This window comes from Miscanthus floridulus, chromosome 4 (assembly GCF_019320115.1).
Source record: "Miscanthus floridulus cultivar M001 chromosome 4, ASM1932011v1, whole genome shotgun sequence".
NCBI classification, from domain to species: Eukaryota; Viridiplantae; Streptophyta; class Magnoliopsida; order Poales; family Poaceae; genus Miscanthus; species Miscanthus floridulus.
In genome coordinates this window covers 16,566,546-16,594,471 of record NC_089583.1, presented here as the reverse complement: position 1 = coordinate 16,594,471, position 27,926 = coordinate 16,566,546, and the positions used below count along the sequence as shown (strand labels likewise).

At 48.0% G+C, this 27,926-nt stretch overlaps 1 protein-coding gene and 2 pseudogenes across 1 annotated transcript; 1 reads left to right on the top strand and 2 right to left on the bottom strand.

The window, feature by feature from the left end:
• Positions 1-527: 527 nt before the first annotated feature.
• On the top strand, positions 528-1,354 carry LOC136551034 (probable histone H2A.5). The gene has a single exon (XM_066542629.1). It carries the CDS (start codon positions 567-569, stop codon positions 1,041-1,043), a length of 477 nt encoding a protein of 158 aa, XP_066398726.1. The 5' UTR covers positions 528-566; the 3' UTR covers positions 1,044-1,354.
• A 1,110-nt stretch (positions 1,355-2,464) lies between these two features.
• On the bottom strand, positions 2,465-3,611 carry LOC136548125 (uncharacterized; annotated as a pseudogene).
• A 23,415-nt stretch (positions 3,612-27,026) lies between these two features.
• LOC136551033 (uncharacterized) lies at positions 27,027-27,723 on the bottom strand (annotated as a pseudogene).
• Between the last annotated feature and the right edge of the window lie 203 nt (positions 27,724-27,926).

The following is a 27,926-nucleotide window of genomic DNA, read 5'->3' as shown; positions in this document are numbered from 1 at the left end:
ATTATGGGGGTGTTTGGGACTCCTCTGCTCCATGTTTTCAGCTCCACTCCACCGTTTTTGGCCAAACGTTTAAGCTCCACGCAATCTATTCAAGAAAAAATAGTGGAGTTGTGAGAGCACCTAAAGAGGTGCTCCACAAACTCCTGTTTTTTTTTTGTAGAGCAGCTCCATGGTGGAATTTGTAGAGCAATCTCAAACACCCCCTATAGTGATAAAATAGCCAAACAAGGTCTAATAAGACATAGGTGTACTTCTCCTAGGTCCAGCCATTATATATATATAATAAATTAAAAAGGTGAAAACCCGATTCCCGCTCTGCTTTGCTTCCTTGCACCTGATTGGCCCAGCAACCCCTCCCACGGATCGTCCTTCCGGATACCCCATCCAACCGTCCATGTCCCTGCCGATCGGACCGTCCATCGCGTTCGCACGCGGATCGACGGGCCCACCACCCCACCCTTTCCGCGGGGTCCAAACTTTAAAAGCATCCCCCTCTACGCGTCCCAGCCTCACGAGCTCTCCCACTCTCGACCTCGAAGGGCAGCACAAGCAGCAGCCAGCCGGCCATGGACGTGAGCGGAGCCGGTGCTGGCGGGAAGGCGAAGAAGGGCGCGGGCGGGCGGAAGGCCGGCGGCGGGCCGAGGAAGAAGTCGGTGTCGCGGTCCGTCAAGGCTGGGCTGCAGTTCCCCGTCGGCCGCATCGGGCGGTACCTGAAGAAGGGCCGGTACGCGCAGCGCGTGGGCACGGGCGCCCCCGTCTACCTGGCCGCCGTCCTCGAGTACCTGGCCGCCGAGGTGCTGGAGCTGGCGGGGAACGCGGCCAGGGACAACAAGAAGACCCGCATCATCCCGCGCCACGTGCTCCTGGCCATCCGCAACGACGAGGAGCTCGGCAAGCTGCTGGCCGGCGTTACCATCGCCCACGGCGGCGTCCTCCCCAACATCCACAGTGTGCTCCTGCCCAAGAAGGTCGCCGAGAAGGCGGCGGCCGCCAAGGAGCCCAAGTCGCCCAAGAAGGCCGCCAAGGAGCGCAAGAAGGCATAGGGAGGCTACCATTACCGCTGTGATGTTGAATGTTCATGTTTAGTAGATCTGGAGCTCTGAGCGCAAGAAGGCATAGGGAGGCCACCATTACCGCTGTGATGTTGAATGTTCATGTTTAGTAGATCTGGAGCTCTGTAGATGGCACGGTCTTTGCGCTATAGTGTCGTCGTTGTTGTTGGAACTGTTTAGTAGATCTGTGCATTTTGCTCTGAAGGAGGTTTTAGAGATCAGAGTTCGGTACTTGCAAAATGTTCTTTGATTTCAGAAATCAAACTTGCAATTTGGGTGCATAAATTTACTTGCAGTAGGTTATGTACTATTATAACTAAGGAACAAATTGTATGTTCGTCAAACAAGTTATAACACAGTCGCAATTCATAAGTTGGACCATAATTGAACAAACCTTACTAAGAGTCTCGCATTGAATATATTAATCACCTTGTTTGTTGATGCTAAAATTTAACTTATGTTGGTGTTTATGCTGAAATATTATGAGAGAAAAATACTATTCTATGATTGAAAAGTAATTCTAAATAAACTCAAGCGAACAGGGTGAATATCTAAAACATGAATTGCTTACAGAGTTACAGCTGGATCCACAGCAACAGACAGCAAACAAGTTCCTCTGAAAAGTAATATTGAATAAACTCAAATGAACGGGGTGAATATCTAAAACAGAAATTGCTTACAGCTGGATCCACAACAACAAATAGCAAACAAGTTCCTCGTAGATGACTAAAGGCAACAGTTGGATGCAACACAATTGTGTTTGTGGAAGCACCTAGCTCAACTCAACCATCGATTGCTGTAACAAAGAGTAATTGTCTGTGGCTAACCTCCGTGCAAGAAAGAATACAATTCTAGCACAGTGTCGAGGTTTTGTATATTAAGATCGATCAATAATAGATAAACAAAATATCAATATTTATGATATCAAATAAATATCATTAAATTAATTATGAAATGTATTTTTCTAATAAATTATTTTAGAGCCATAAATGTGAATAGTATTTACTAGAAATTTGGTCAAATGTGCCACGCAACACGTAGTTACATTCTTTTTTGGACGGCTGAAGTACAATAATCTTCCACAACAATGATAACGTACTTCAAGTAATCAGCATCTACAATGAACTTTAAGCTCTGTTCTAGCAAACAGTCTCCTACAAAAACATTTCAGTAACTGTTCAGAAGTACAGTGAGAAAATCTGATTTGGAAACTAGATATATCATGAGATCAACATCAAGTACATCTGAACTGCAATTTGTACAGGGCATTGAATGCCAAGTTAAGAAAGAACAAAGCCACGGGACTAGCTAATACATTATATTAGAGCATCAAAGGAAAGGGATGTCCACGAATAGCCAAAAGGCAAGCATGGATTGGTCACTGGCCAACACCATAAACAAAACTGGGAAGCTTAAAGGCTTTGCAGTTGCCTCCAATGGACACGGGATCGATTCTTTTCACTGTTACCACACAACTTTGGGTCATGCACCACCTGACCAACCTCGACCACACTCCAAGGTTCGTTAGAATCTGCAGACGGGTTGGCAATGTAAATACAGTTTCTTTTCCCTCCCCATTTCTGGGGACTCAGGCAAGAAAATGTTGGATTCCTCCTATCAATACTAACAAAGAGGGCATGGTCTCCCAAATCATCCACTGTTACCCACTTAGCTGGTTCAACCTGAAAGTCGTGCTGGAAGACATTAAAGGTTCCAGGTAATCCAGAAAAGGTATCGATGCTTACTGACAAGTGAACCAGGAGAAGCATGTCACCATAGACCACCAACCATTGTGCATGACACAGCCCTAGAAACATGTCCACATCCCATACAACTGCTACTTCCTGCATGCTCAGCTGAGGTTCCAACTGTATCTCACCTTTTAAGGACACGATTTGAACAAGGCATTCGACACCCAAGGGGTGCTCAGACCAAAAGTTTGATCCAACTTGCCACTGAAACATGGATGATCTTGAGCAAAAGAGGAGACAAGAATTAGATAAATTGATTGGAGCTACAAGGGCTCCATAGTAGACACTACGGTTGTCAGTGAATTTGAGTTAGGGAGGCCTCACGGTAGCACCACTGTACACATCGACAAGGAGGCATTGCTCCAATTTGGAGAAGATAAGCTAACTATATGAGCAACCCAAATACTGCATGTGGACCTGAAGGTTTTGGGATGCTGAACAGCTAAGGGAGGAGGTTTGCTTCGCAGGATCAACGAGCTGCCAACTGATATTGGATAAAAGGTTTTGCTTGACGTACCTGCAATGGGGATGAGAATCATAACCATATGGTCGAAGGTGGAGAGGTGGGATATTGAAGGTAAATGCAGGTGGGAGAGAAGAGAGCACAGCGCGCCAAGAGCGGCAGGTGCCAACCAATGAAAGCAAGGAGGTCATGGAATGAGCTAACGAGGACAATTATTTGGAGAAGCAGGCTGTCCAGGAGATCTGCCCAAACATCAGGGCTAGGTGCGGAAGAGGGGGTAGAGCTTAAGGCGTGGCAGATTTTTTTGGAGGCGCTTTCTGCAACAACAACTTCCTTGTCAAACATAGCAAATTCAGGGCTAGGTGCGGAACAGGGGGTACAACTTAAGGTGTGGCAAGTTTTTTTTGGAGGGGCTTTCTGCAACGGTAACTTCCCTGTCAAACACAGCAAATTCAGTGCTGATGAATTAATGTGATGAACATGACAAATAAAAAAATGTTTAAAATGCAAAGTGCTCTTGCTACAGACCAAGGCAGACAAGGAATATGCATTTCATTAAACTCCATAATAGGATGTATCTAAGCATGCCAAACATCAATCGAAGCAAAGTACGACAATAGCACCCACAACTTGCACCTCAACATAGATATATTTCTTAGTAGCATGAGGAATCCATGCATTTTTTCCATCTCATGATGGGAACAGTACTTTGAATCAACAATCAACTCATCAAGCAATGAGAATTTGAAGTTAAATTTAAAAAGGAAAAGAAGTTTCCGTTATTATCAGGACAGAAGCTATTCAGGGGCAAACTGGTACATTGAGCAGCTGAAATACACCTTTGGCCTTTGCTAAATCTCAGAAAACCACACAATTAGTTTAAGCTAAGAATTTTTCAAATTTTAACAGTTCCATCTGCTGAGCTCTTCCTGGATCCCTGTGCTATCGTGAAACAAGAACCGCTTGATTTACTAAAGGTACTACAAGGCACTAACTTATCTGAATTTTGGTAAGGATATCTTAGGAGAGGCGAGAATGCAGTAAACCGGTACACAAAAAACTGTTTTGTTTAGGGGGTAAACGGAAATTAAATGGTTGACCGTTTAAACGGTCAAAAAATAGGGAAAAACGGCCTAAATGGAACGGAGATAAACAACATTAAACAGGCTAAACAGCTATTTAAACGGCTGTTTAGACGAACACGAGGTAAATCTAGTTCAGTTTTGTATGGATAAATTTGTATACTTAAGTTTATTATATTTATAAATGTATACACTTGATATGTTACATGCATAAATATCTATATTTGGTTCTTTTCACATGCATAAATATATATACATACCAAAATAATTGATTTTTACTCGGATAAATATGTATAAATGCTAGAATACTTGATTTTTTACATGCACATATATAATTATATGTATTTTTTTAAGTACAAAACCATTTAAACCATTTAACTTCGTTTAAACACCGTGTAAACAGCCTAAACGCTAAACGAAGGACGACCGTGTAAAGACCGTTTACCGTTTAGGAAAACATTGGGTGAGGGTGACCTGTGTGTCTTTGTGCGTGTCGCACGAGTCGGCAGGGAGGAGACTGACGAGGGAAATTTAATTTTTTACCATTATAGTGAGTGGTGCCTCCTTAGATCTCACATTAACGGCTGCTAATACAAGTTTTGCCGCACAGTTAAAAAAGGCATACAGATTTGCCACTTTTGATGGCATGGCACGCTAGCATCGCATGCCACGCGGGATCCGAGTCAGCAGCGGGGGAAAAATGACCACGCCTGCCCTTGGCCTCCGCGTCTAAGCAAGGCAGGCCGCTCTTAGTCCCCTCGCCCGACCCATTTCCCCTTCTTCTTCACGCTCTCGCCGTAGACCTCCGCCACCACCTTCTTCTCCGTCCCGTCCACTAGCTGTCCGTCATGAACGATTGAAGGTATGTCTGGACCGCCATTGTTATTTCCCCTTCGGTGTTGGTTTGATTCCAAGTTAGGGTTAGGGTTATTGACTCTAATTTTGGATTTTTGGCCTTCCTTTTTTCGTAGACAATTGATGTAGGCGGTGGAGATGGGAGACGCAATGTACTAGCATTCGGGGGATTGCCCTATTTGGTAAGAAATTCACTGCTCGTATTCTCCTCGCTTTGATGGGACTGGGGATGCTGTGTAATAGGATTCCGTCTAACATTGCATTTGTGTTTGTGTTTGTGTTTGTTATTGTGCCAGGATTGATCCTGGCAATGCGTTTAGATTAGTTGTTAAGGTTTCTAAGTATGTTGCTGATGGTGAGTACATGCTAGTAGAAATGGCTGAGCAGGAGCATGTACTATGGCTTGATAGGAGTGAACAGTATTCTCTTGCTAAGTTTCATGATGAAATGGCCACCAAGATAATCTGGGGACCTTCACAGACATTGGCAGTTTGAGTGGTTGATACTGATAGTGAATCTAAATGGAAAGTAAGGAGGGATGGACATTTTTAGCAGCTTATAAAGGATAGATGGAATGAGAGGGTAGCTGTGCTTGTAGTGGAGGTTGTTAGTAAACATGATCATAATGCTAATGCTAGCTCTAGTGTTAGGTGTGCCTCTGGTGTAACTTCTGCTCAAGGCAGTGTAGCTCTTGATAATGCACAATGCAGTGGTGGTGCTGGTAATGCTCAAGATAGTGCAACTCTTGATAATGCACAAGGCAGTGCTGTACCTGATAATGTTGAAGGCAGTGGTGACACTTGCAGCACTCCACCTCCATCTGTGCCAGTTGAATCAGCAGAATCCGTTGATTGGGCTGAGTTGACTATCTTAGCAGAACCTAATGAGGATGGAGAGGCTAAGCAAGCTGCTGATGAGGACAAAGTTTATGAAGCAATGGGCTTCAAAGCAGCAGATGAGAGAGCTGAGGAAGCAGCTAGGGAATTTGTGCCTATCCCTACCATGACAGCTGAGATGCAGTAAGATATGGCAGAGGCAACTATTCCAGTTGATGACCATGCTGATTTTGAGCAAATGTTTGACTGGGACAGGGATAATCTAGATATGTCAATAGTGGTTTCTTACCCTTCTATGGATGATTTCAGGCTAGCTGTAAGACAACATGCAATAGTTAAAGAATTTGAGCTTGCTACTGCTCACTCAGATCCATCAAGGTTTAGGGGACACTGTGCTTCTCTTGGATGGCCATGGATTATTTGAGCTAGAACCCAACATGATGGGAGTGTCAGGGTTCTTTGCTTATGCATTTAAATTGTGTAAATTCTACTGTTTGCATGCTATATGTGGCTGAATCTAAATGGTGTTCTTATGTACAGGTGCAAATAAATGAAGGAGAGCATAATTGTGTCTCTAGGATCAGAGGGTTGGTAGAATGGCCTCACAAGCTTGGGTAGCAGAGAGGGCTATACAATTTTTGAAGAGGAAGCCAAGCATGGACCCAAAGGAATTGCAGGAAGAGCTGAAGTTCAAATACAAGATTGAGATCACCTACCAGACTGTTGTGTATGGCAGAAAGAGAGCAGCTAACAAGCTTTTTGGTAAGTGGGATGACTGCTTTGATTGGTTGTATAGATTTAAGGTAGAGGTAGAGATGAGATCACCTGGTAGTATTGTTGAGATAGCTACTGAGAAAGTTGAAGGAAAGATTCATTTTAGCAGATTCTTTTGTTGTTTAGGCTGCCATAGATGAATTTAGAAATGGATGTAGGCCTTACATTAGTATAGACTCCACTCACCTAAATGGGCTCTGGAATGGTCAGCTGCTCTCAGCTCAAGCTTTGGATGGTCACAACTGGATGTTTTCCTTAGCCTTTGACTTCTTTGACTAAAAAACTAAAGAGAACTGGACCTGGTTTATGGAGCAGCTTAGCAAATTAATTGGTCCTATGGACAATTTAGCAGTGTGCACTGATGCTTGTGTGGGAATGGGGAACGAATCGAAGCTGTGTGTTGGGGCTGATCACGTGCTTGCGAGTTGGGGGACTCTCTGGCTCTCTGCGAGTGGGGCCTGGGGCGGCTCGTACTAGTACTAGTATATGATAACCAGCTGCCTACACGGTATGCGTTGTGTATCTGTATTTGTACACACGATGTGATGTGTACTAGATACTTCCAAGTTGTCTAACGCTTATAATACCTTCTTTTTTCTTGGATGCAAGAAAAAAAAGAAATCAATTATAGCATCTAGTCATCAACGAAACTAAGAGCATCTCCTAAATCTCACTCTTTAGATCATTATTTAGAGAGCTATTTGTATAAAAATCGCTTTCTATACCTTTTTACTCTCCAACAGTTTTTCTATATCTAATGCGCACTTTAGAGTGCCATTCTCGTCTTCTATTTTTGGCTAGCGAAAAATCCGAAATAGAAGATGGCTATATTTGGATGACTATTTAGAAAAGCTGTTGGAGGATAGTTTTTACTAAAATCTCTATTCCTAGCATTTAAGAAGAATACGAAGAGTCTCTTTGGAGACACTCTAAACAATGTTTTCTTCTTAAAAAAAACACTAAATGATGTTTTGTGCATTTCGATTTTTTTTGTTTCAAGTGATCATGAGAAGATTCTCAGTATTCTTGGGATGATTATAGATTTTATCATTTATGTTCCATTTCCATAGATGATCTCTCTGTTTCTCACATGCACGCACAGTTAAACCATAACATCCAAAGTTGACTGAATTCTATTTCATCAAAGTGACTGCATCTGTGCAATCATTTCCATGTTGAATTTGTAGACCAACATCTTTACAGTTCCATGACTAATACAAGCCGCCTTTACATAAGCCGGGTTGCCAAAATAGCTCCATACAAACCTAACAAACAGTACAACTTGCAACCCTCACCTACTCAAGCAGGCCAATCTAATATCTGCATAAAAATTAGGTCCAAATTAATCCTGTGGATACTGGCTTTTGAATGATGTTTCATTTTTTTGTTCAATCTATTATATCTGCATAAAAAAATTGAACGAAGAATACTGGACCAGCACAGATTCACCCTGCAACAGTACAACAGAAGACATATCAAGCTTGCAAAAGAGTGACTAAAACTCCATATGCAAACACAGAGCATAGCTACCACCATAAACCATAAATTAAGAGCCTACACTAAGGATATATGGTACTAGCATGTAGCATTTGAGCGTTGACACAACAGCACAGTGCAACGTACACATAGTTAAGCTACAGAAAAGCAGCTCTCAGTACGCTGCAAGTTACAACCAGCGCTTAGAGCCACAACCTGCTGCCTTAGGCTGTGTTTAGTTCGCGAAATTTGGGAATTTGACTACGATAGCACTTTCGTTTTTATTTAACAATTAGTGTTTAATCATGGACTAATTAGACTCAAAACGTTTGTCTCGTGATTTCTAACAAAACTGTGCAATTAGTTTTTTTTCGTCTACATTTAATGCTCCATGCACGTATCGCAAGATTCGATGTAATGACTACTGTAACATTTTTTAGGAAACTTTTTGGAAACTAAACACAGCCTTAGTCTTATGGCGCAAGCAGGTACCTCTTCCTGCCCAACTCTGCATTGTCATACATGTAAAACTCCACGTGTGTTTTCAATAATGTTTGACGCAACTCCCGGACCTTGCTTTCACTGATCGAAAGATGGAAAGCTATTTTTATCTTTTTCAGCACCACTGCCCAGGTGAATAGTCGTTTCACAAAAGCAACTTGATGGTCAGCGTCTTCCATGTCAAGGGCTACTTTTTGGAGGCAATTCAAAGTGAGTTCCTCAGTCTTCCATTCTGTTGGTTGATCACAAACACAGCCAGATGGGCACATATATGATGCCTAGAAAGTAGAAAGAAGAGGTGGCTATCACCATCAGGTATTGCACAGATGACATCAGGAAGGAAACAAAATTAGTAAACTGAAAACTATGAACACCGGGATGCATGTACCGAGCAGATTTGTCTAACAAAAATACCATTTGTAGTTTATTAGCAAATTAATTGCCACAATATGGTTGCTATGTGCAGCAAGAATAACATTACATAATCCCTAAGGTATTGTACAATCAAAAGCAAATGAACAAAATTTCTCATAGTCAACACAGATCATCAAGGAACCTTATTAATGCTCACAGCTCCCATGTAAGTGCTGTCAACCGGACTCCAAGACTATAGGGCTACACTGTATTGCATCCAATAGACCAATACAAGGACGTACCTAGTGCAGAGAGCTCCCGCTCTGTGCGGAATTTGTGAAAGGGTGTTAGTGGCAAGTCTGACCATCGCTTGTGCAATGCGGGGAGACCGCGACTCGAACCCGGGACCTTCCGGTCACAGGCGGTAAGACTCTATCGCTTGCACCAGGCCCGCCTGTCGGGGACCAATATTAGAGTACCCGAAGAGGAGGAGCTAATGACCGTCAACATTGATTCATACGCGCGATCGAGAGCGCGACTACACCGCATGCCGGGTCACTCCTCGTCCGTCCACCGAGACCATGGGTCCCGCCTCAAGCTGACTCCCAAGGGCTGGCTCTGCCTCGCCCGACGTCTGAGGGCAGACTCCGTCTCGCCCGACCCCTGAGGGCTGGCTCCACCTCACCTGACGTCCGGGGGCTAGCTCCGCCTTGCCCGACATCCGGGGGCTGGCTCTGCCTCGCCCGATGACCGGGGCTGGCTCCGCCTCGCCCGACGCCTGCGGGCAGACTCTGTCTCGCCCGACGTCCGGGGGGCTGGCTCCGCCACGCCCGACGTCTACGGGCAAACTCCGCCTCGCCCAATATCTACGGGCAGACTCCACCTCGCCCGACGTCCGGGGGCTGGCTCCGCCTCGCCCGACGTCTACACGCTGCTCCTTCATAACTACGGGCACAGATAAGGCAGGGCACTCGAGTCAACCGCAATACCGAGGACCATACCCTACACGCCTACAGAAAAGTACCATCAGGATATGACAAGACGGACGCTTTAAGCCCTTCCAGGCATGTCAGAGCCCCAACAGTGTTGTAGGCGTCGACATTTGTCTTACAGTGCCGTGGGCGCCGTCATTTGCCCTCGGGCGTGGATCCTGACGGAAGCATACGACAACCACTACGGTCTAGGAGGAAACTCGCATCGTCTACAGTAATGGGCGTGCGGTCACTACACCGTCTGCTACCTGTAGGGTCACGGATCAGCACCCTGGTCCATCGCGTCGCTCGCCGGGGCGGGATGGGACGTGACCACTTGCTGATCAAGCCAGAACATGGCATCATCAGCGGACAGACGCTCAGCGCGGCCCTATCAGGATCAGTGGACATGCACCCAGCATGGAGCTATCCCTAGCACCGTCTGCCGTGTCAGCGGGGCTCGCTCAACTAAACGCATTGATGCCCTTTAGCGATGAACACACTCAAAAAGTCCATGTGTGAGGGAGGATGGTGAAAATCTCACCACAAGTTCCATGCACAAAGGCCATTTTGGTTAAAAAAGAAAAAAGTACTGACAGCTCTGTCTTGCTGAAAAAATATATATAAAAAAAGAGAAAGAAGAAAGTTGAAAAAAAATTATATAGAGAAAATAAAAAACAAGAAGAGAGAGAAGGAGCATCCTCCTCTTCTAGCCCTTTGCTATCACTAAGGTCTATGGTCCATACACACTGGTTGTTCGTGTGGTCTAGCCTTGGTGATAACCTGAAGTGAACCATGTAAAAGACGCTGCTGTAGCAGCCTAAAAGTTCCCATCCATATATGCGGCTGGTAAGTATCCTCAGGTATGCAAAGATAAATAAAAATGTTCACCAACACCTTTTACTCATGTTTATCTCCATGTCAATATAGCCTAATCATAAAAATTCATACTCCTTTTTGTTTATGTCATATGCTCTGGTTTGGGTGTAATCGATATCAATACATCTATATGCTTTTTAAATTAAGCATGGTGCTTAGATTAAAATAGCCTTCTTTAATCAAAATTTTGACATGGTGTTGAAATTTGATTAATGAACTTCGAGTATTACTTTCATAAACAATAAAAGTAATCTACTATGGAGATAAAACAAGGCTATGTTTATTTTTGCAAAACTTTACCTTAGTCTTGTTTATGCTAAATGATAAAAAGTTGGCTGAACACAGAAAATAAAGTAAACAAATTATAATAATAGTAATAGTAATAATAAATAACAAAAATAAAAGTAATAACAATTGTAATAAAATCAAGGCTTCCCGATGTTTCAACTGGTAGAGCTCTTGTCTGTTTCTTTTTGTTCTTCTTTGTTAAATAAAAAGCAGGTACAACAATAAGTGTGGGGGAGATCTCTCAAGCAAGAAGAACACACATTCGAGATCTTCCACCAACACGTTGCACAAACATCGACTGATCCAACATGCAGAAGGACATGACAAATGGCTATAGAAAGGATTGGTTGAACCTCTGGTTTAGCCAAACCTCAGCTCCTTCCTCTTCAACCGATGGTTTGTGCAACACTACCCTCAACTCTCTCCAATCTTGAGTTTTGAACAAACATAAATCACTAAAATTAAACTCAATTTATCCCTGCTATCTCCTCTTGATGAACAATGCCCCTATGCAATTTTATAAACCACACTTGGTTTAAAATTTTGAGAAGTGACATGTTCATAACATGTTTAAGATAGAAGCTTGCATAAAGTTTGTTCTATATATATATACACTTATGCTTGTGGAAAAAATATTCTAATAGGATAATCATGTTGACTAAGTTGTTGTGAAGTGTGATATAGTTCTGACTAATAAATCCTACCATTTCTATTCAAAGTGCTTAGATAATTTATTTTCATAAAAATTCTATAAAACCATAGTATCACATACTCCTTATTTGGTAAATAATTCCTACCAAAGCCAAATGTCACATCTTGTAAGTTTCAAGCCTTCTACATAAGCTGCTTGTTATTGTATTGAGTTTGGCCAAGTCTTGTTGGTCCTTGTTGAGAGATTTATCATACTCCCAAGACCAAGATCACGTACACTCCACATACACTTGCTGCTCCTACACTGGGAGTACGCAAATACATACTTCCATCCAGATCCACTAAAAATTCTGCTCCTACACTGGGGGTAGACAAGAATATGTTTGTTAGAAAAATACTCCATGCTCTAAAAGATAGTGATCTCTCCCTAATATGTGGTCTAAAGAGAGAGAGAGAGAGAGACATGAGCTATACATAAGTTTGAAAAAAAATATGGACACATGAAGGTTCATGTACAAAAGAAAAAAAAATGATGAGCACATGAAGGCTCATGTATTGAAAAAAAGAGAAGGAAGAAAGATAGCCCTATTTCAAAGCAATAAGTTATAAGAGATCATATCTATAAAGGGAGTGCAGTTTCTGTCGGGTTCATAAACCTGGGGTCCCTCAAGGACTAGGTTCCCAACAAAGGCTTAGCCTAGCAGACGACGTTGCAAATGACACGCAACTCCTGGGCCGGCCCAAAAACCTAAACGACATGCCAAAAGAGCGATCCAAATCTCCAACCAAAAGGCCTGGCCAAGGAGGAACGGCGCCCACTTCTGACTTTGGCCCGCCTCTCCGACCAGAAGAAGAACAGCGCTCGCTTCTGACTCTAGCCCGTCTCCAGACGGCCTCTCCGACTAGAAGGCCTGGCCAAACACCACTTCCAACTCTGACCCGCGTCTTCGATCGGGGATGCGCCGAACCTCGGGTCACAGCTCTTCTCCAACTGGCGCAATCAGAGCCGACTGGGACTAACCGACCGGGGGCGCCCGCTCGGTAAGGACTAGAAAACAGACGAAGAAAGTAAGGCATGGCACTTAAGTCAACCGCAATACCAAGGACCATACCCTGTACACCTGCAGGACAGTACCCTACGACCTTCCCAAGCAGTATTGCAGGTGCCGACATTTTCCCTACAGTATTATGGGTGTCATCAACTCCCATACCAGACAAACACGGTAAAGACTCCCCCCACATGCCTCTGAGCATCAACAGTGTTGTGGGCGCCGGCATTTACCGTACCAGGCAAGCACGTTAAAACCCCTTGCATGCCTCTGAGCATCAACAGTATGGCAGGCACCGACGTCTGCCCTACCAGAAGAAGACGATGCAACCTCCCACATGCATCTGACATTAACAGTGTTATGGGCGCCTACAATCATCTTATACCCAACGGCGTGGGCAACAAGACTTGGCATACGTATACTCTCCCTCTCTCACTTGTAAGGCCATCCCTTTCATCTATAAAAGGGGATGTGCTCTCTCCCAATAGGTAGATCGATCAGTTCACTAGCACACAACAGCAGAACCACTAGGTTCAAACCTCGAGCACACGCTCAAACACTTAGCGTATAGCGGAGCTCCTGTCACTTTTGGCCCTTCAGACCAGAGTCCGACCAGACCTCTTGTACCCCTCATCTTTCTCCCTTCCATTTGTAACCACACAGCAAACTTCAAGCACCTAGGCTCAGGAATAAAGTCACCAACCGACTCAAACTGGATATAGGGCACGTTGCCTGAACCAGTATAAACCCTATGTCATTGAGTGCTCGGCCACCTCCGATCATAACGTACAACAAAACTACAAATATTTACGTGTTGATCACTTTCTGCACCGACAGTTGGCACCGTCCGTGGGGAAGATGATGTATGTTCACACTTTTTAGTCATCGGATGGCCCACTTTTTCGCCATCTCCGCCATGGCAGGCTCGAGAGATACGACTCGCTTCGGCTTGTTGGAGTTTCCCACACTCCCACATGTTGGGATGTAGGTTCCACCCATCTTCAAGCCATCCCAGGCATTCCTCTTCGGAAGCTTGGACTTTGTCGCCGACTGGCTCGACGTACTACACCTCCGCAAGGAGGCACTTGTTTCGGCGCCCGTTGGAGGGGCGCCTCGATCGACTTCATGACGCACAATGACTTCAACGATGAGGCACCAATGCTTCAATCCGAGCAAACGCTCTACTCAAACCCCACTATGAGTAATGTACATGCTGTTATTTATTCGCTATTTATTATCTTCCGCTGATTATCTAGAGGGACTGTATTGCCCACACCGCAAACACTGTACGACTGGTTCCCCTGTGGCCTTGTGTCCCCCGCAGACATGTGGGCTTGGGGGCTCCAAAGGACACTGGCGTCGCCCCTCTCACATCCGAATTTGTGGGAATGGCGAGCTATGCTCCCACCACTTTCCATGAACTTCTAGATGACGAGGTTGAGAGCGATGGCTCCAGCATCGATGACGTGGCACCTAGCCACTGTCCGTCCTGGGAGTGCGCTATGGTGGACGCTCTAATATAGCCACCGGTGGTAGCGGAGTCTTTGCATACTCACACCCCTCTGGACCCACGTGTGGGGCCCTCGTACTCGCGCAAGAGCACGCCGAGGAGCTACAACAACGGTGGCAGAACCAGCCACCGCCTGAGCCAGCGCGCTCGGTGCAGCACATTGTGCCCCATGCGCATGACCCGGTGAGCGGCGCCTAGGGTTGTGCTCGTTAGGTCCAGCGTGACATCATGAGCGAGGGGAACGACCCCCCCACAATTCGGTCGGGCTAGCTAGAACATCGCCGCTGCGGCAATGCTTCTGCACAACATTTCCGAGCCTGTCGACCCCTAGGAGCGGGTGGTCTACCGAAACCTCTGGGCGCTGGTGGAAGCTGCCACCATTCAACAAGCGGAAAGCTCCACATCGTGACTCTGACTCGCGCCCTCTCCCCGTACTGGGGGAGTGGGGACGCACTAGACGGGATCGCTGCATCCGCTCATCGCTATAGCAGCCAAGCGTGGCTCGAGAGGCCGTGGCTATGCCATGGTCCAACCTGGCACCTGCTCCACACTGACCGTCGGTACGCGAATGGCTCGGTCTACACCAAGACGCTCGCAGCATCATCAGCAACCGACATCAGGCCCGGTATGATGATGACGTCCTTCAAGAGGTGGCGAGGGCAAGCGACATGGGCCCTGGCCGGACCATCGAGGGAGCGGTGAAATGCGCCCCAGGCATGGTCGTCGGCCAGACGACCAGAGTCCCAGCCCGGATGGCCTAGGACCATGGGCCTTTGGCCGGTGTATCCAAAGAGCGTCGTTCTCACAGCGCTTCCAACCGCCCACCAACATAGCCAAGTACACTGGGGAGATGAACCCCATTATTTGACTCGAAGATTTCTGGCTCGCTTGCTGAGCCAGAGGAGTGGATGATGACCATTTCATCATTCAATATCTCCCCATCTGTGTCGGGGAACATGTTCGGGCATGGCTTGAATTCCTCCTGAATGACAGCATCCACGACTGGGCAGACCTTAAGAGGTTTTTTTGTTAGAAATTTCTAGAGGTTGTATGTCTGCCCTGGTAACTCCTGGGACCTCAAGAGCTGACAACAGGAGCCCAGCGAGTCCCTACGGGATTACATATGTAGGTTCTCCCAACAATGCAACTCCCCCCTAATGTCGTCGACGCGGATGTCATCAGCACATTCCTCTCTGAGACAACCTGTGAGTCCCTGATCCACAAGCTTGGCTGCCTAAAGCCCCATACCACTCGTGACCTACTCGACATCGCCACTAACCATGCCTCTAGCGAGGAGATGATTGGAGCGGTCTTCAATGGAGGCCCGGACAAAGGCAAGGCCAAGCACAGGGACCAAGACAAGGGCCCCTCCACATAGAGGGGCAAGAAGAACAAAAAGGATCGGCGCCGATCGGACAACACTGCGTTGGTCACCGTAGCTGATCACGTGGGCAAGCAGCCTCAGTAGGGCCTGCATGACCACTTCAAAAAGCTCATGGATAGCCCATGCACCAATCACACCTACCCCATCAAACACCTCTACAAGGACTGTGAGCTCCTCAAACGTTTCCTACGACAGGCCGGCAGACCGAAAGAAGGATATGGCAAAGAGGCAGCAGCCAAGAAGGAAGGCGTGGCAGGCAAGGATGGGGACAGCTTCCCCGACCCCGAGGAATGCATCATGATCTTTAGGGGATTCGACACCATCTGCTCTAAGTGCCAACACAAGGTATGCTATAGGGAGGCATGCGCCACAGAGACGGCCGTCCCCTCCTTCCTTAGCTGGTCGGAATATCCGATCACCTTCGATCAGAGGGACCATCCATCCCACATCGTGAGACCAGGATGCTACCCACTCATCGTCGACCCCATTGTCCGCAAGAAGCACCTTACCAAGGTGTTGATGGATGGAGGCAGTGGCCTCAACATCCTCTATGTCGACACCCTCGACGCCAAGCGCATCCCCCGGTTGGATCTCCGTCCAGCGGGCTCCCCCTTCTACGGTGTGATCTCGAGAGCACAGGCGTACCCGCTCAGGCAGATCGACCTACCCGTCACGTTTGGCAACCGAGCCAACTTCCACTCGGAGGTCCTCACCTTTGAAGTGGTGGACTTCCCAGGGTCCTACCACACCATCTTGGGGCGGCCATGCTACACCAAATTCATGGCGATCCCCAACTACACCTACCTCAAGCTGAAGATGCCAGGACCAGACGGTGTCATCACCATGGGCAGCGCCTTCTCACATGCCTTCACATGCGATCGCGAGCATTTCGAGCTTGCCACCGTGGTCATCAACTCATCCGAGCTCCCATAGCTCGGGGAGTCATCGACCCCAGTAGTCCTAGACTACAACAAACCAACCTCCTTGATAGCCTTCCATCCACTTAAGGAAACTAAGGTGGTGGGGATCGACCCCACTGACCCAACCAAGACAGTGCGGATCAGGACCCAGCTCCTGACCAAATAAGAATGTGAGCTCATCGACTTCCTATGCGCCAATCACGATGTCTTCACATGGAAGCCATCTAACATGCCGGGCATACCATGGGACATTGCCGAGCACGCACCGCACCTCATCCTAGGCTCAAAACCCACTAAGCAATGCCTGCATCGCTTTGACGATGAGAGGCATAGGGCCATAGGCGAAGAGATTGCCAAACTCCTGGCAGTCGGATTCATCAGAGAGGTATTCCACTCTGACTGGCTTGCCAATCCTGTTCTTGTGAAAAAGAAGACTTGGAAATAGAGAATGTGCATTGATTATATTGGCCTCAATAAAGCATGTCCAAAGGATCACTTTCCTTTGCCATGCATAGAGCAGATAGTCGACTCCACCTCGGGTTGCGAGATCCTCTCTTTTCTGGATGCCTACTCAGGCTATCACCAAATCACGATGAAAGAGTCCGATCAGCTCGCAACCTCGTTCATCACCCCATATGGTTTGGACTGCTACATAACCATGTATTTTGGCCTAAAGAACACTGGCGCCACCTACCAAAGGTGCATGCAGCAATGCTTCACCGACCAAATCGACCCGCTCGATTAGCCTGATCAAGCTGAGTGGCTGAAACCATCAATCGCCATATATGTTGATGACATAGTGGTCAAAATGGCTCAAGCTTGTGACCTGATCACAAACTTGGCTGCAACGTTCATGAACCTCCAAAGGTTCAACATCAGATTGAATCCCGAGAAATGTGTTTTCGGGGTTCTGAAGGGGAAGCTGCTAGGATATATTGTGTCTAAGCATGGCATCGAGGCCAACCCCAAAAGGATCATGGCCATCTCCAACATGGACCCTATACGCAACGTCAAGGGCGTACAAAGGCTCATCGGCAGTCTGGCTACCCTGAGTCGATTCATCTCCTAGCTCGGCGAATGGGGGATGCCACTCTACAAGCTCCTCAAAAAGACGAACACCTTCGTCTAGACTGAGGAAGCTCAGTAGGCTCTGGAGAGCCTCAAGGCATCCCTAACATTAGCCCCAATCCTCATCGCTCCCGAACAGGAAGAACCCCTCCTCCTCTACGTCGCGGCAAGCAACCATGTGGTGAGCGCCACCCTGGTCATCGAAAGGGAGGAGCCAGGACACCACCTTAAGGTCTAGCACCCCATATACTTCATTGGGGAGGTACTCACCGACCCTAAGGTCTAGTACCCCCAAGTGCAAAAACTCCTATACGTCATGCTGATGGCGATCTAGAAGCTCCTACACTGCTTCACCGACCACGAAGTCGTGGTCATCACTTCATACCTGCTCGGGGACATCATCCGCAAACGCGATGCCACGAGATGGGTCTCCAAGTGAGCACTCGAACTCATGGGCCATGACATTAGGTATATCCCCCGTACTGCTATTAAATCTTAGGCTCTCGTAGATTTTGTCGCCGAATGGACGGAGGTGCAGCTACCAACCCCAGACGTCACCCACGAGTACTGGACAATGTACTTTGATGGGTTTGTAGTGGCGCCCGGCTCGAGGACTAGAGTGGTTCTGATCTCCTCGGGTAGAAGTAGGCTTTGCTACGCCATCTGCCTCCATTTCTCGGCCTCAAACAACGCCGTGGAATATGACGCCCTCATCAACGGGCAACATATCACCATCGAGCTTGGTGCTACGTGACTCTACGTCCACGGTGACTTGGAGTTGTTCATTGACCAGGTCATGAAGGAGTCCTCCTGCAAAAACCCCTCATGGTAGCATACTGCCAGGAGGTGCACAAGCTCAAGGATAAATTCCTAGGGATCGAGCTGCATCACGTCCCCCGAAAGGACAACGATGCCACCGATTTTCTTGCAAAATTGGCCGCCAGGCGGGATCCGTCTCTGAGCGAGATCTTCATCAACGATCTCTGCGAGCCATCCACCCGCGTCCTAGAAGGTCTAATCCAGACACACCCCAATGCCAAGCCATGCTTGAGGGCTCTGACCCTAATGCCTCCGTGATGACATCACCCACTGATGTCGCCGTGTTGGCACTCGATCAAACCGACTGGCGAGCGCCGCTACTCGCCTACCTCCTCAAGGAGGTTCTCCCACCCAAAAGGACTAAAGCTCGATGGATCGCTCAATGCGCCAAGACTTTTGTCACGCTCGGTGATGAACTCTACAAACGGAGTCCATCAGGGGTGCTCATGAAGTGCATCCCTACCAACCAGGGGAAGTAGCTCCTCCTCAAGGTCCATGCCAGGATCTACGGACATCACGTGGCCCCAAGGTCACTGGACGAAAAAGCCTTTCACCAAGATTTTTATTGGCCTACCGCACTATGAGATGTAGAGGAGGTCATCCGTAGGTGTGAGGGATGCCAATTCTACGCCCGACAAACTCATTTGCCGGCACAGGAGCTTCAAACCATTCCAATCACCTGGCCATTCGTGGTCTAGGGCCTCAACATGGTAGGACCCCTCAAAAAGGGCCCAAGCAACTTCACTCACCTGCTTATAGTGGTCAACAAGTTCACCAAGTGGATAGAGGCCAAGCCCATCACCAACATACACTCGGAAGAGGCGGTCAAATTCTTCCTCGACATCATCTATTGGTTCGGCGTTTCTAACTGCATCATCACTGACCACGGGACTAACTTCACTAGGAAGAAGTTCCTAGACTTTAGTGATGGATACGGCATCAGGATCGACTAGGCCTCGGTCGGACATCCATGTACTAACGGTCAGGTCGAGCATGCCAATGGCATGGTCCTCCAAGGACTTAAGCCATGCATCTTCGACCGACTCAACAAGTACACTAGGCGATGGGTTGCAGAGGTCCCAGCGATCCTCTAGAGCCTGAGAATGACCCCGAACTGATCCACAAGGTTCACACCCTTCTTCCTGGCCTACGGAGCTAAAGCAGTGTTGCCCTCCAACCTCGACCATGGTGCCCCAAGAGTGAAGGCTTTCAACCGCGATCGAGCCGTGGAGGCTCAGCAAGACGCAGTCAACCTGCTCGAGGAGGCCCATGAGATGACCGTCATCCGCTCCACTCGCTACCAACAAACTCTCCGTAGGTACCATGAAAGGAAGATTAAGGGGAGGATCCTCGAAGTTGATGATCTCATACTCCGAAGGACCCAATCAACGAAGGAGAAAAACAAACTCTCTCCACCATGGGAAGGACCCTATACGGTGACCGAGGTGATCCGACTGGGTGCCTACCAACTAAAGGACAATAACGGCAATGTTCTCACCAACACTTGAAACATTGAACAGCTACGTCATTTTCCCCCTAAATTTGGTCTTACCACTTTTATTCAACACTTGCTCCTGTAAAAGCACCCTAGCCCGAACACTTTTAGCCCGGGTCGCTCGGGGGTCCATGAGGGTACAATACTAAATACTAACTCTCTTTTTTACTATCACATGGTAAAAACTTTTTTCCTGAAATGAAAGCGCATTCCATTCCTTTGATTACCCTACGTGACTTTGTTTTTACTCCTGATCGAGCGCACCCCACCATGACCTATGGTTACAAGCAGCCGAGCCTCGCGGGCCATGCCTAGGTTCTTAAAAGTTGTAGCCTATAGAACGAATGGGCAGGTATGAAAAAGAAGGGATAAAAACAAAGCTATGCTAGGATAAAAAACAAGGAACATATAGTGATTCTATCACAAAACAGAACTGATGTATTCGTCGATACAAAAAAACTATTCATACGGGGGCTCCCCCACGAACTTAACGATTACATTTGCTGACTACTTCTACTCCAAATACTACTATGGCTGCTCGGGGGCATCGACTGATGCCAAAGGAGAGGCCACGGCACATACCGTTGGACATAACCACCACCGCAAGGGCCCCACCCGGTTCCGCTCCCTTGACTTCGGCGAGCACAACGTGTACCTTAAGGGCCCCGCCTGGTTCCACTCCCTCGACTTCGGTGAGCGCAACGGGTACCTCAAGGGAGTCCCACCCATAGATGCTCAGCAGAAGAGCATGGAGCTCCTGACCTTCTCATGCAGTCGAGGCAGCTCCTAGGTAGGGACGCAGCCCGCCGAAGTATGGCCACCATGGCTAGAGGATGTATCATCAAACTTTATGAACTGGACAACCTGATCAGCTGCAGGGGCGAAACCTCCCACCAGCATAGTCCTGAGCATCTTCCCCTCTGACAAGGCTCGCCCGGAGAAGATTTGCCAGAAGGAGTCCACGTATGGCTCCATCCAAACAAAGGCCTCACAGACGGTGATGAAGCCGACGACGTACGACACCCTCTAGTGTGCCACCTCCTTCGGCAGAACCAACCCCTTCTTGGCAAAGGCGACTAGCACCATCTCATCTACGTTGGGGGACCTCCAACTCGACATCGTGCTCCAGAATCATGAACGGGTCTGTGAGTTCTCCTTTCCTTCTCCCTTCCCCTATTTAAAGAAGAGGTGGAGCAGCTGAGGAAAGGCGAAAGGATTGGGGTGAAAAACCCTCTCCCTTCCCCCATTCAATACGGATGGGAAATGATGAGACGTGCCCTGACCGATGGGACGCACCCTGCCCGATAGAACAACGCCTGGTCAGATGGGACATGGCCTGGGTATGGCCCACCACTACCGCATGACCGAGCGTGAGAAATAAAGCGCCACCATGCACAGGCGGCCCTCCGCCTTCCTAGGCGAGACTTGGAAAGGCCCAACTATGGGATCTCCATCCAGGAGAGACAATCGGGCTTCCTGAGTTGATCGGACGTCTCAGGCAAACGCCGAGAGACAGGTAAGGAGCAGAGGGACGCCCATGTGGGCCATGCTAACTCTGTCATGAACGACGAGCATGGATCCTAGTCCGACATTTCCGATTAGAGCTCCTCAAACCCCGTCAGTCGAGTCATCAAGGTAACATTACCAACCCCCACTATTTCTTTATATAATCATTTATACATCTATACACACATTCATTCATTCCATACATCCAAAGCATTGCATATGCAATCAAATGCATCACAACGCTCCGTGTTGTGTCACGAAGCGGCAGTTGCCTCATTCAACATGAGCAACGACCGACTAGGGTTCAAAGGCCAGCCCACGAAGGATGAGCCATTGGAGAAAACACAGATGAGCCCCGAGCGGCCCTCGCCCAGTCTGCCCCAAAGCAGACAGGGTCATCTCAACCTTCTTATTTGATCCTAACCTCTACCAAACCCACAGAATCTCTATTGAGGGGAGGCCAGTGGGCCACCCGGGTCGGTCTCTGGAACAACCTAGGCATCTGCCAGGTTGCAGGTTAAGGAGCAGTGGAATGTCACATGAGGGCTATGTCGACCCCGTGACAAACAATGGACCTAAATTTCACTCGATCATACCCGTTAGCGAGCTCACCGAGCGCGTCACTCGAGCCCGAGCCATCAAGGCAAGCGACGTTAGCTCAGCCCCTCCGGTTGCGAGAAACCACAGACAGGGTAATGCACAAAACTCAACTGACCCCTACCAAGCCCAACAGGACTCAGGGGCTCAAGGCACCTAAATTGTCTCAGCTACGCCCGATGCGTGCGCCTGACGCCAGGATCTAAGAGCTCTGTCTCGCCCGATCCCTAAACTGCCTCGACTGCGTCGGGCGCGTGCGCCCAATGCCAGGATCCGCGAGCTCCATCTCGCTCGATCCCTAAACTACCTCGGCTACGCCTGATGCGTGCGCCTGACGCCAGGATCCGCAAGCTCCGTCTCGGCCGATCCCTAAACTGCCTCGGCTGCGCCCAACACCAGGATCCACGAGCTCCATCTCGCCTGATCCCTAAACTGCCTCGGCTGCGCCCGATGCGTGCGCCCGACGCCAGGATCCGCGAGCTCCGTCTCACCCGATCCCTAAAACATCCGACGCTAGGATCCACGAGCTCCGTCTCGCTCGATCCTTGAAAACTACCTCAATCCCTAAAAATGCCCGCTGACAAAACCCCCCAGGCAATTTGGGGGCTACACCCGTGGGTGCGCTCGCGCACACCCGCTGACGAAACGAAACTTCCCCCGCTGGCAACACAAAAAACCCTAGACGATTCTACCCGAATCGCTCGAGGGCTCGGGGGCTACACCGGCAGGTGTGCTCATGCTCACCTGCCATCAAGACAAAAATCCCCTAGACGACTCTACCCGAATCACCCGGGGGCTCGGGGGCTCCTGTCGAGTTCATAAACCCGGGGTCCCTTATGGACCAGCTTCCCAACAAAAGCTCGACCCAGCAGACAACGTTGTAAATGACACGCAACTCCTAGGCTGGCCCAAAAACCTAAACGACAGGCCAAAAGGGCGATCCAAATCTCCAACCGAAAGGCTTGGCCGAGGAGGAACGACGCCCGCTTCTGACTCCGGTCCGCCTCTCCGACCATAAGAAGAACAACGCTCGCTTCTGACTCTAGCCCACCTCCAGATGGCCTCTCCGACCGGAAGGCCTAGCCAAACACCACTTCCAACTCCAACCCGCGTCTTCGACCGGGGATGTGTCGAACCCTGGCTCACAGCTCTTCTCCAACTGGCGTAATCAGAGTCGACTGGGACCAACCGACCGGGGACGCCCGCTCGGTAAGGACCAGGAAATAGATGGAGAAAGTAAGGCAGGGCACTTAAGTCAACCATAATACCAAGGACCATACTCTGTACACCTACAGGACAGTACCCTGCGACCTTCCCAAGCAGTGTTGTAGGCGCCAACATTTTCCCTACAGTATTATGGGCGCCATCAACTCCCATACCAGACAAACATGGTAAAGGCTCCCCCACATGCCTCTGAGCATCAACAGTGTTGTGGGCGTCGGCATTTACTGTACTAGGCAAGCACGTTAAAACCCCTTGCATGCCTCTGAGCATCAACAGTATGGCAGGCACCGACGTCTGCCCTACCAGAAGAAGACGACGCAACCTCCCACATGCATCTGACATTAACAGTGTTATGGGCGCCTACAATCATCTTGTACCCAATGGCGTGGGCAACAAGACTTGGCATACGTATACTCTCCCTCTCTTACTTGTAAGGCCATCCCCTTCATCTATAAAAGGGGATATGCTCTCTCCCAACAGGTAGATCGATCAGTTCACTAGCACACAACAGCAGAACCACTAGGTTCAAGCCTCGAGCACATGCTCAAACACTTAGCGCATAGCGGAGCTCCAATCACTTTCGGCCCTTTAGACCAGAGTCCGACCAGACCTCTTGTACCCCCCATCTTTCTCCCTTCTGTTTGTAACCCCACAGCAAACTTCGAGCACCTGGGCTTAGGAATAACTGAACCAGTATAAAACTTGTGTCATTGAGTGCTAGGCCACCTCTGATCACAACGTACAGCAAAACTACAATTATTTACGTGTTGGTCACTTTCTGCACCGATAGTTTCAGTTTACCATTTTTCCACACACATGCACGTCATGATCTAAGAGTATGACACTTCTCTCCTCAGATCCTTGATTTGACTTTACAACATATGCAATACAAATATGCTACATTGTTTATCCCTACCTAAAGCTCCACATAAACCTTTTTAGAAGTAGGAGAAAACAAAAGAAGGCAAAACTATGCTATGCCTTGTTGAGGAGTTATACACCATTGAGTGATTTGAGAGTGCCATTTGAGGAGTATAAAGTGAACTATGCTTTTTCTTGAGAAAACTTCAAAAACTCTGAGTTGCTAAGATGTGAAATTTAGAAGATGACTTTGTTTCAAGAAATGTTTCGCTTTTCAACAACCCAAGGAAACATGTTAGCTAAAGCCGCATATCCCACTTGTGTTGGGAATGTGTTGGAATAACTTTTATGTAAGCCATATATCTTAGGATGTTATGCTCATGATTACTTTTATCTCTCAACTTTGCTCGAGGACAAGCAAACGGGTAAATGTGGGGGAGCTTGCTGGAGGTATTTAACTCACATTTTTAACTGCCAACTTTCATATAAAAACTGCTAAAATAACACCAAGCTTAGAAATAGGGCTTTAGAACTAACAATCTCCACAAGTTTTAGTGTTTGACCATTTACAGGAGGGCATTTATGGAATACATGGAAAACACATTCAAAGTGTGCAGAGAAACAAAGTGTGACATCATATTGCGCAAAGCAAAAGAGCCCAAGGGGGAAAGGCCTACTACCAAGCCAAATCAGGGCCAAGCATATGGAGAAAAAGGGCCCATACCCAAACCAAACGATCTCCAAATGGCGTGAAACTTTACAAGCATGGCCCACGCATCCCTAGAGGCCCACTAGACAAAACTTGGGCCAGGACGGCATCTCCAGGGAGCGACCGACCCATGGGGCTGGCCACCCCCCTACAGGCTCGCCTCGGGCCCAACCTTGACTAGGTGCTTCTTACCGCCTCTCTAAGGTCGGTTGCGGCGGGGATCTCCTAAAAATAACTGAGCAAACCGCGCTTGGGATGCTATAAAAGGAGGGGGGAGGCTCCCATTCTACACACAACACACCCAGGAAGAGCACTCCACTTTTGGGCAACACTCTAAGGGCTTAGGCCCTAGTAGCTAGCTAGAGTTGTAAGGAAGAGATGTGTGGAAGAGCTCGGGGAAGCGCCGGATTTGTCGGTGTCTCCCCAACTTGTACCTCAACGAGCATCCTTACTTCAATAGGTTCTCCCGCTAAGTGAGTGCTTGTGGTTCTTTTGGTTATAAAGTCTTTGATTAGTTAAGCTTTGCTCTTACTTGTTTGCGGGGTCGTCGTTCGTCTCCATGACGGATACTCTAGTAGAGGGCCCTGATAAAGATGGATAACACTGCGCACGCTAGAGTAGTAACCAATAGCAAAGACGTGGTATCAGGCTAGAGGTTACCTTCGTTTGCTTCGTGTCCCACGGTTGAGGGGTAGGCGGCAGGTGGTGACAGCCATGTCCGTCCCTTATAATCCCCCATGTTCGGGTTCAACGTAGAGCTATAGGCGGTCCTCAGCTGGCAGACCAGATGTGATCCAATGCCCGAAGTAAGCAAATAGAAGTAGAGTTTATCTATCCAATAGACCCTAAATTCATAGAAATCAATCTCTACCATTTCCAACTTTACCCCTTGTGTTATCCTTAGACGAATTAGCTAGAAAAAGTACCTTCGTTCTCTATGAAAAATAGGGTACCCTGAATACTTTCGGGTAAAAGCTACAACGGTAATTCCGTGCGCTTGCAGATTAATTCTGTAGACGTTAAAAAATACCAACAGTAGATCACAAGCAATAATTTGACTGCTTATTTTCAAGCGCCAAACTCCGAGAAGTAGAGAACATATGGAGCGATGCACTAGTATCCATGTCCAATAGTCCAGAGATCGCGCACTTCCTTACTATCCATGTGATATGATATCAGCTTCCGGTCCCAGTGCTGAACAAGAAAAACCAAACTGTGATCTCGATGAATTCCAACAACATTGTAGCGAGGCAGATGGCAATTCCTTTTCCCAAACAACTTCAAAAAGCTTACAGTGTCCTTCAGGACCCATTGATGTCTGGGTCAGTTTGGCCGGTATTAAAGCCGGCTGATAAGCTGATCTTAACTGATTTGTTATGAGAGAAAAATATTGTAAATTCTAGCTGATAAGCCGGCTGATAGTTCTGTAGAACCCAGATTAATAATCTTTCCCGGAACCGTTTTCCACGACCAGAACCAATTTTTTGGTTCACGGCAGATGTAATGCAAGCACCCTTGGGACTGCCCAATATAATGAGAGAACACTTGTCCCCAGCCTGCACGTGCCCGACATGGTAGAGGGGAAATCTTCTGTATGTTCCCTTCCACATCTACCACAGCTAGCTGATCCTTTCCCGAATATAACATCAGGTGTAGCATGCCATTAACATAGGCATTGGGAAAATGAGGTACTATGTACAGGGAACGGTAATCCCAGTCATATTTGGGCCTTATTTAGTTCCAAAAAGTTTTCCCAAAAAGTGCTACAGTAGCCATCACATCGAATCTTGCGATACGTGCATGAAGCATTAAATGTAGACGAAAAAAAAACTAATTGCACAGTTTGGTTGGAAATCGCAGGACAAACGTTTTGAGCCTAATTAGTCCATGATTAAACACTAATTGTCAAATAAAAACGAAAGTGCTACAGTAACCAAATTCCCAAATTTCGTCCCACTAAACATAGCCTAAGTTTCTGATGAGTAGACCACAGGGTGGTGGCCCAACCTCTGAGAACTGAACCAAGTGGAAGTGCGAAGAGGCGCCTGGATCGAAAAGCAAATAGGTCACTATCGGATCCCTTCTTATTCTGCCAGAGTAGGGGCTGCTGGGCACAGACACATATTGCTTAGTGGCAGGGTTGCACACAATATAGCTGTCTGAAATGTCCGAATTGCAGTCAACCACAAAGAGGAGGAGGCCATTGCAGCAATGCAAGAGCATGCTTTTCTCAATGCTACCCAGCTCAGTCAGAAAGGAGAAGTCCACGGGACGCACAGATGTACCCAATACATCGACGAAACCATAGCCTGGGCAAGGCAATTCCTCGCTGTCGCTGCCATCAGCGCTGCAGTCATCGCCATCTCCGTCATCACTGTCGCAGTCATCGCCATCTCCGTCATAGCTGTCGCAGTCATCGCCGCAGCTATCATACTCACAATGCTCTTGGACGAACATTAAGAAGAATCCTTCTAGGGTCTGGGGTAGCTTCTTGCGGTGGTGGGGATCGGCGATGAGGTCGCGCCAGGCCTTGGAGACGCACTTGAAGCGGCAGAAGGACTTGGCACGGACGCGGGAGAGGATCTCCAGCAGGGGGTCGTCGGGGAGCCCGGAGCCTCCGTATCGCGTCTCCTCTTGGGGCAGTCCATGCCACCGAGAGCAAGCTACAGAACGCGGATCGATGGGCGAAAGATGCGAGGCGCGAGCGAGAGATACAACAGCAACAGGGGAGGCTGGGATCGACGGCGGCGGCGCAGACCGGTGCCGATGAACTGAAATCGAGTTGGGACATTGGGGACTTTATTTATAGCCCTAGGCAGGACGGCTTGGGCCCTGGGCCGCATACTTTTTT

Bases quoted from the DNA above. Each gene is read 5' to 3' on its own strand.
- LOC136551034 (XM_066542629.1), top strand. From the start codon at position 567: ATGGACGTGAGCGGAGCCGGTGCTGGCGGGAAGGCGAAGAAGGGCGCG.